The 9825-nt window shown below is 41.1% G+C and overlaps 1 protein-coding gene across 1 annotated transcript in view; it reads right to left on the bottom strand.

Annotated features, from left to right (window-relative positions):
• The window catches only part of RNF121 (ring finger protein 121), a 137190-nt gene that overhangs the window by 26347 nt on the left and 101018 nt on the right, over positions 1 to 9825 (bottom strand). The window contains exon 4 of the mRNA XM_006870258.1: positions 2355 to 2509. Within this exon, the coding sequence (XP_006870320.1) occupies positions 2355 to 2509 (155 nt within the window). The remainder of the gene's footprint in view (positions 1 to 2354; positions 2510 to 9825) is intronic.

The following is a 9825-nucleotide window of genomic DNA, read 5'->3' as shown; positions in this document are numbered from 1 at the left end:
GTCATGCTGGGTAAGGTGGAGGGTCAGAGAAAAAGAGGAAGACCCCAAATGAGATGGATCAGCCAGGTGGCATCATTGATGGCGTCAAGTGTGGTGGCGGTAGTGAGGTTGGCCCAGGATTGGTCATTGTTTCGTTCTGCTGTGCATGGGGTCACTATGAGTCGGTTCTGACTCGATGGCACCTGACAACAACAACAACAAGGGAAGCATGTTGTTCAATGCTTCTGAAGGGGGGGGGCCACTGCTTCAGAATCCAATGAAGAGCAATGTGGAATTGGATTGTTTACCCCCAGCTGAATGCACCAGACCCTTTTAAATGCTATGGCGGTTAAGTCCCTGATATCAGAATCTACTATCCTACATGTGAAAAGAGAAAAATTTAGCCATTTGCTTAAATAACCAAACACAAGTCTGCCTAGTCCCTCAGAGTCAACCAGGTTACTAACCAACCTTGCAGGCTTTTAAAGGTCCCTCCCACATGTGCCTCCCTGCTGTGGTTAAGCCAGGAGTGAAGGCTTCAGAGGCTAGGAAAAAACACCAAACAATTTGTAATGTCTGACCTCAGGACCACACACAGACTTTGCACTGATCTTAAGGTAATAAGATGAAAGGATGTGGACTATCAGATCAAGCAATTCAATTTGGGTTGTGTGGTAAATTTTACTAGTTGAATAATCCTGGTAAATTACATTATTTTTTGAGACAAGTATATTTGTAAAAGAGGAAAACCATGCTATCTTCCTCATTGGACTGTACAGGGTTTTTTCCCTGGTTCATATTAAGTGCTCAATAAATGCTGAAAGGATTAATGTTTATTAAAATGCTTTTGGATTGTAAAGCACTATCAAAGGTTAGTTTTATCAAAATGTTATAGACACAGTTTCAGTCATGCAAGCTAAGCTTGTTAGCAGTTAACACTGTTATTTGGCGATTCTTAATATATTTCATTGCACTTTTTCTTCATAATCATCCTGTATGAACTAGCAGTATTATCCCATTTTGAGGGCTAAAATATTTGAAGTTCAGAAGGGTAAAGTCATACTGGTCATATAACAAACAAATAGCAGAGCAGGTTTCCAGTCCTCATCCATCTGGCTCCAGAGTCTGAACCTTCTACATAGGTCTTTAAAATAAACAACTCCAGCCAAACAGGGGCCTCTGGATCACTAACTTCACCTTGATGATAAACTTTACTTTGTACAAAGAAATTCAGAAGGCCAGAGAAAGACAGTAATAGCAGAGCACAAGAGGCATACAAAGAAGTACAGTATGCAAAGGAGACTCTGGGTCACGTGGTCACAGCTTGAAGAGTGGCTAGTTCCTCCATTGGGCTCTCCTGGACGTGTGCACACCTCTCTCCCACTTACCAACGGCACTGCCACAGGTGCTTTCTCACCCATTTCCTCTATGAAACCAAGTATTCCTTGAGGGCAGGGACCATGTCTTATTCATGTCTGTATCCCAGAGTTCAACACAAGAGCCTGGCACACAGCAGGTGCTTGTCAAATGAATGAATGTAAAGTATCTTTCTTTTCTGTCAAATACAGATATTAAATCACCTCACATGCTAGTTGAGACGATCAACTAAGGATATATTTGAATAAAATACAAGAATTATATAGGCAGGGGCTTTGTGACCCAAGAAAAAAGCACTGTTGGAAAATTGCAAACTTGCTAGGATTCATTCATTCAATTAAAATTCATAAAGAAGACCTACTATGTGCCAGTCCAAATGCCAGGGTCTGGATATACAGTGACAAAATAGATGTGGTACCTGACTTCATAGTTATAGTTTAATAAAAGATATAGACATTCAATACGTAGCTAAAAATTGTTAAGTAATAAATTATAAAGGAAAATTACTATGGCTATATTAAGAGAATATAACAAAATCTACTTTAAAAACCAGAGAAGTGTTCACAGAAGGTAAAATGTAAAACAAAACCACAGAAAGACCAGGATTCATTTATTTATTTAAATCCTAAGTTGTGGAGAAAGGTTTTGGGGTTTTCATCTGTGAACAGAGGGGTGATGGGACTCCCAATCAACTTGTTATGGAGGGGTCCCATGTCAAATAACCTCAGAAGACAAAAACTGTATATTTTCCTATTTAAATCACCCTCCTTCCATGCATTGTTGTTAAGTGCCATCGAGTCAGTTCCAACCCATAGCGACCCTGTACAGGGTTTCTGAGAGTGTAAATCTTTAAGGGAGTAGAAAGCCTCATCTTTCTCCCACAGAGCGGCTGGTAGGTTCGCAGCCCGATTCGTAACCACTACATTACCAGAGCTCCTTGCATACCAACCCATTAGTTTCAGGATACCTGGGCTCTTCCCCATTACCTGAACTCTCACCTTGGGGTTGTCTGTATGAGAGGTTTTCGGGTGGCTCTGAAGGTGACAAAGGCAGTGATGGCAGAGAAAATAATCCAGATCACTAGGAACCTCCACCAGTGCAGCTTCACTGTGAAATAGAGGGGGACAACCCACATCTGAAAGAGAGTCACCATCTGAAATACAAACACAAGCACTTCAGCTCTAACCAGCTCTCGCTGCAGCTTCATCCGCAAGTCCAGAATGCATCCTGTGTTTTCCCTTTTAGCCTGATGCTTTCCTCTAGTTCTCTTTTTGGTTAAAGACATTTCCATTCACTGATTAGAAATCTGGGAGCACATCAATAGGCTGCATTCTTTCCAGTTCAGTCCTAGCTACCTCTTGTCAGGTACACTATAGCAACTTCTTGTTAGCTTCTCTGCATTGAATGTCATCTCTTTCAATGTATCCTTCCTAGGAGCACTACAGTGTTATTACTAACACAGCTTTGAACATGTCGTGCACCTGGTTAAGATTCTGGTGTGGCGCTGTGGGTTAATGAGCTGGACTGCAAAATCACTTTGAACCACAAGGTCAGCGGTTCAATCTCACCATCCACTCCTCAGAAACCCTGTATAGGGTTGCTATGGGTTGGAACTAACGCAATGGCACACACAACAACAACAATGGTATCCTGCATATAAGGATAAGGCCCATGATTCCTAGCCAGACAATCAAGTCCTCCATAATGTGGTCTACCCCACTACTTTGAAGGCCACCACCTACAACTCCCCATGCCTCTAGTCAAATTGTACCTCAGGTTAAGATATCCTTCTACCTGCCTTTTTATCTGATAATATCACATTCCAATAATAACACATGGAGCCTTCAATCTTCCCAGGCAAAATTAGTCAGTGCTCCAAAAGCATTTTCTTTTTCTACCACTGTTATAGAACTTATCTAGGGTATAAGGCTGGATTAAAATTCATTCTTTACTGAATATAAGCTCCTTGAGGCCAGAGACTAGGCCATATTCATCTGTTTCCCTTGTGACATGATCAACTGTCAGGCAGTGACAGATCTTCCATACATGGGGATAGGTAAATTATAGGAAAGTAGGGCATAGTCCTGTTTTAGAATGCTCTCCCCTCCTTCAGATCTTTACCTCAGATCTATTAACTAAAGGGATTCAAATCATAAAATTCTATTCTAAGGCAGAAATCTGGGGTCATCTTCAGTTTTCTGTGAAAGGAGAGTGGTTAGGGGAGTTGGAAGGCATTAGGAAGACTAGTGATTACTCCAAACTTCTGTCTTAGCACTGGAATTGTTTTATGCCTTTGAAACATAAACTCAGTACTTCATAAGCAACAATTCCCTTTTCCCTCTGCCTACTGTCCTTGATAGCCACTAATAAGCTTTTGCCATTATATAGTCTCTTGTTCTTATCTTTCTTTTTATTAAGTAAGGCCATACAATATATGTCCTTTTGTGTCTTATTTCACTCAGCATTAAGTCTTCAAACTTCGTCCATGTATCAAAAACTCATTTATCGGAGGACTTCTGGAAAGATGGAAGACATGGGCCTCTACAACAAAGATTTGAGAGACCAAATGAAACAGACATGAGGTGGAAAACCTGGAGCCTTGATCTTTAGAGAAAAGGTTAGAGAAGTGAACTGAGTGCTTGCTGGGAGGAGAAGTTGATCAGAGGCTGACTGGTGAATGGCCCCACCAGATGTGACAAAGCCATCTTGTAAGCTTTGGAAACAGAAGGTAGCCTGGCTGAGCAGATTCACATAGGTGACAGAAAGGTGTGACTCCTTCTTATTCCCCAAGCTCCCCTGGTGCCCCAAGGTATGGCTAGCTGCCATCCTTATCCTCCTCCAGCTCAGATCCTGCTCTCTGGGAATTCTAAGCCATGTGGCTGGAAGCCACACCAGTGTGAGGCAGTGACCAAATGCACTGCTTTGATGGCTGGATTCAGGTGGGCTGGGCTGCACACCTACAGAACCCACAGAACCACCAGACCAACACCCTGCCCCTAGCTTTCCCGTAGTCCTAAAAGACATGGAAACAAGCTCCATAAATCGCCTCCATGTATTACTTTCAGACTGAGTGCCCTGAGCACAGATTACACGGGCTGATAGGAACTCCATGTAGGGCTAGAAACTCTGCTGTCACATTCCTCTCACACCTAATTTGTGAGCTCTCAGGTTGCAAGAGCTCCCCAGAGTTTTCTCCTCTCTGGGTCTAACAGCTGCACTGTTTTTTGTGGTGTTTTTGACTTGTTTTTTTCCTTTTGTTGTTTCATTGTTTTTGTTTATTCTTTCTCTTCCTTCTCTTTCCATTCTTTTGAATTTTATCCTTTCTACCTTCAATTTGTTTTTCCTTCATTTCTTCTGTTTCTCATTTCCCCTTTTATTTTTTCCCTTTTGTATTTCCTTTAGTGTTCCCTACGCTCTCTTTCTATCTTTCCTCTCCTAGTTTTTCTAAGTGTTTCAAAAATTTCTTCCTTTTTTTTCTCTTTTCTATAGCTCCATTTCTCTGTCCCTCTTTTTGTCTTTATCGCTATTATATTCTTTTCTTTTTTTCTGGTTACTCTCTGTTTTTATTTTTTCTCTTTATTATGTCCTTTTTTCATTGTTGGTTCCATGCTTGTTTATTCTATTTTGTTTTCTTTGTGTGGGTGTGTGGGAGGGTTTTTCTCTTTCCCATCAGACAGGAGACACCAACTGTGCCCATAAAACCCAGTCAATACTGGATCCTCTGCAGGTCCACCCACTGAGCAACAGCTGATATCAGCTCCTATCCCACCTGACACCTGGTGTGGTGCTATAGGATCAGCACTGGACTGCAAACCACAAAACCAGCAATTCAAGCCCACCAGCTGCTCCTGCAAAACCCTATACATGGTTGCAATGAGTCAGAACCATGTCGACGGCACTTAATAACATAATATACCACCTGATCAATGATAAACACCAGCCAACACCACCTACACCCCAAACTAAAGTGAACAAACGGCAAATAAAACAGTATACACGCTTCCATTTTCTAACTACACTTACAGAAGACAGTTGGTGATAACACATCAATATACAATCATCAATTAAACACAAATACGACAACAGCCCAATGTCCCACAGACAACAGATCATTTGCTCACACAAAGAAATGAGAGAATAGCTCAAACAAATGACCAGACACAGAGTTGGAAACATGTTTCTGAGGAAGAAAAGGTTAACAGAACTAAATGAAAGAGTTCAAAATAATGATATTTTGGTACTTTCAAAAGACTGACAGAAACATCAAGGACAGCAAGGAAAAACACACAAAAAACTTTAAACAAATTCAGGGAAACACTATAGGATCAAACAAACAAAATAAGTTTTGAAATAATACAAAACCTGCAATTAGAAACCCGAAAGATTAATACTAAGAATTCAGGAATGGACCATACAGTGAAAGGACAAAGGAGTAGATTCAAAGTAATGGAAGCCCGAATTAGTGAACTTGAAGATAAATCTCTCAATACTAGTATGCTAGGAGAACAATCAAAAAAAGAATGAAACAATCCGAAGAAAGCCTAAGAGTTATGTGGGAAACCATAAAGAGGAAAAACCTATGGGTGACTGGAATTCCAAAACAGGAAAAGAAACTTGTGTGAAGAGTTGTTGGAAGAAAACTTTCCTAACATCATGAAAGATGAAAAGATAAGCATACCTGAAATTGAACAAACCCCAAACAGGACAGATCCGAAAAGAAAATCACCAAGACAATTCATAATCAAACTCTCCAAAACCCAAGTGAGACAAGGAAAGGATCATTGTCTTATTTAGGTTTTGGAGAGCAGCTTGGGAAAAACAAAAAGTTACCTAACAAAGAAGAACCAATATGACAAAAATTTCTCAGCAGAAACTGTACAGGTGAGTTTCTTTTCCTGTTTTGGAATTCCAATACACCCAATCTGCATGGTCCCAGTCAGTCTTTTGGTGGGAGTCGCAAAGAGCAGGGCTAAAAGTGCCACAAAAAAGCAATTCACTGCATGGCACACCTTTCAGCATCTGTAGGCTCTGCATTCCCTGCAAACCTCCATCATGTGTCTTGGCATCAATCTTTTCCTGGATCCATACAGTTCCCAGTACAAGGACCTGGGCGGAAATGCTGAGCTTTGCTTCTGGCTCTCCTTGCTGGTGACAGGCAGTTTCTCTGATCTCTACTAGCTTCTTTGTCCTTTTGTCTTTTTTTTTTTTTTTTTAAAGTTCTTATTGTGAATTATGTGAGTTTACATGAGAGAATATTAACTTTATATTCATCCTATCGTATACCATTTCATTGCCATGGTTACAATCCCCACCATGCATCATTAGTCAACTAAAGGGTATACCCTGCAAACCTGCTGCCCCAGTCGTCAGCACACAGCCCCTTTTCCTCTCTGGGTCTAGAGTCCCCAGCTGCTCCATCTCTCCACATCATTGTCTCTGCCTCTATCTCTTGCATCACTTTCTCTGGCTAGGGTCCCGCACTCTGCTCTTCTCCTTTGATGGTCCCAGGGCCCTCCGCTCCTGGACTGCAAAGTTAATCCCTCCCCTCCTTTTGCTACAAAACATCTACTTTTACATTTCCAACCCTCATAGTCAGTCCTGATAGCAATTATTCACTATTGTACCACAAGAAACCTATCCCCATCTCCTTTCGTCAGCCCCACCCAGACAGATTGGATACTACTCATTGGAGATTCTACCCTTCCTCCATGCCCTCTAGATCTAGGTTCCCTCTTGAAAGCTGGTAAGCCAGTCACTTCTTGCCTTTGTAGACCCCTCATTTTGGGTAGCCAATGTCCAAGTTGCCCATCCTTGTCTACCCTGTGTACTGAGGGGATGGGAATGATCCTCATTGTAAAGATTTGTTCCCTCTTTTGAGCTACTGCATCCATAGGTGTAGGTCAAAGTTCATCAAATTGTATCAGATTACTTTTTTTTTTTTTAAACTCTTCTTTGTTCTTCTAGTTGAGTTCTAATCATCCGGCCATTGAAGCCAGGTCAAGTGGGTATTATCTGCAAGTGTGGGTGTTCTTGTGCATATGCCCTCTCTTCTTATCAGCTGGATGCTTCACTCTCCACTTTAGTCCTCTGTGGCTATGTCACTATCTCTGGGCCCAGGAGTCCCCAGGTCTTGCCATACTGCTGGCCAACCATGACTCCACCCAGGTTCACAGGAGTCTATTGAACGCTGTAGGACTTAGCTCACAGCTTCCTCACTGATTTTTCCTCACTTCCCCTTATCGGTGACCAATGTGGTCACCAGTCAGACTGATGCCTGCTTGTGTAGTCCCCTTGAGTCTTAGTCTTGGAAGGATTTTGTAAAAGGTTTTCTTAATTAAAGAAACAACCTATAATGTTTATGGTGGGGCAATGTTGTGAAAACTATTCTTGGGATAGAATATACACATAGAATATACACACGTTAACATGGGTGACAGGGCAGGCAGTGTACAACAAGAGGGAGATTAGCAGAGGAAAGATGAAGGTAGCAAGAGACACAGGGAGGAATGCAATAGTTAAAGTGAATAGAGATGTTAACTGTTGGCACATGAAGGAGGTTGCAATCATTGTAATAAAGCAAATTATTTGATCAATGTAAAACTGATAACCTCTGTAAACCTTCACTCAATTCAAAATACAAAATTTAAAAAAAGGTATCACTTTGAGGATTAAGGTGCACCTAATCCAAGTCATTGCGAACCTTAAGGTCAGCAGTTCGAAACTACCAGCTGTTCCGCAGTAGAAAGATGAGGCTTTCTGCTCCTGTAAAGATTCACAGCCTCGGAAACCCCGTACAGGGTCACTATGAATCAAAACCACCTCCACAGCACATAACCACCACCAACCCAAGTCATGGTATTTTCAATTGCATCATACACATGCAAAAGCTGAACAATGAATTAGGAAAGTCAAAGAAGAATGGATGCCTTTGAAGTGTGGTGTTGACAAAGAATACTGAACATACCATCTGACTGCCAGAAGAATGAACAAACGTTAGAATGAGTACAGTCAGAATTCTCCTTAAAAGCAAGGATGATTGAGTGCTGGCGGCTAGGAGGTAGGCTTACAGAATGTGCCCTTTGGTTGTTTAAATTATTATATATTCCTGAGTGTTTTTGCATACATCCCACACCCCCAAAAACCCCAAAGGGAATAGAAGCAAATACTGTTGAATGAAGATGCATGGAGACTGTAATCATTGCAATGAGAACAATGAGTGTAAAACCGATGTTCTCCCATGTAAACTATCACTCAGTTCACAATAGAAATTTAAAGCAAGGGTGGCAAGACTTTGTCTCATGTATTTTGGACATGCCATTTCTAGAGACCTAGAAAAGGACATTGGTGGTGTTAAGTGCCATCAAGTTGGTTCCAACCCATAGCAACCCTGTATAGGGATTCCAAGGAGTGGCTGATGAATTTGAATCACTGATCTTACAGTTCAAACCAGCTTTGCAGTCAAGCGCATTAACACAGAGCGCCACAGAGCACCACACCAGGACTCAAGTAAAGGACATCATGCTTGCTAAAATAGAGGGCCAGTGAAAAAGAAGACACTCAGACTGACACAGAGGCTGCAATAATGTCTGCAAACATAGCAATGAATGTGAAGACAGTGCACAACTGGGCAATGTTTCATTCTGTTGTACACAGGACAGCTAGGAGACAAAAACAACTAGATGGCACCTAAAAACAACGTAAAAACCCCAAGGTCAGCAGTCTGAAACTACCAGCTGTTCCACAGAAGACAGATGAGGCTTTCTGCTCCTGTAAAGATTTATAGCCTAGGAAACACTATGCAGGGTAGCTATGAGTCGAAACTGACTTCACAGCACTTAACACAACAACATTCTTTTCTAGGTTGTTGTTAAGTGTTGTTCACCACCACCACCATATGTGAATAAGTTAAAATATATATATATTATAAACTCATAGAAACCTTTATAAAACTTTTATTATCCCTTTGGAATCACACAAAAAAAATAGTGGCCATAACCTTTTGAGCTGACCTCTCTGCTTCAAATTTAACTGGCCCAGCAGATGCCCTTGGTAGTTACTGTTTTGATTGTAACTTTTTTTTTAACGCACCCTAATGAGACTAAGACAAGTACACTGCTGAGAAAACTTGTCTGCATCCATCCACTGATCACATACACATGTTTAAATACAGATTGAGTAAACCTGTATGTTTATTAACTGGAACTTTTGCAGCAATACTTTCTGATTTACTTATATACTAGGCTTTCTACTCCTGTAAAGATTTACACCCTCGGAAACCCTGTACAGGGTCGCTATGGGTCGGACCCGACTCGATGGCACTTAACAACAACAACAACTCTATGTATGTATGTAATACATATTTTTCATACATTCATCTGCCAATATTTAAGTTATGCCTTTTGACTAGTATGAATAATGCTGCAGTGAACATCAGTGCACAAGAGCTATTTATTTTTATAATCAAATAAA

Source organism: Chrysochloris asiatica, unplaced genomic scaffold (genome assembly GCF_000296735.1).
Source record: "Chrysochloris asiatica unplaced genomic scaffold, ChrAsi1.0 scaffold00140, whole genome shotgun sequence".
Taxonomy (NCBI): Eukaryota; Metazoa; Chordata; class Mammalia; order Afrosoricida; family Chrysochloridae; genus Chrysochloris; species Chrysochloris asiatica.
Note: the sequence above shows the minus strand (reverse complement) of the source record. Positions and strands in the feature narration are given on the sequence as shown.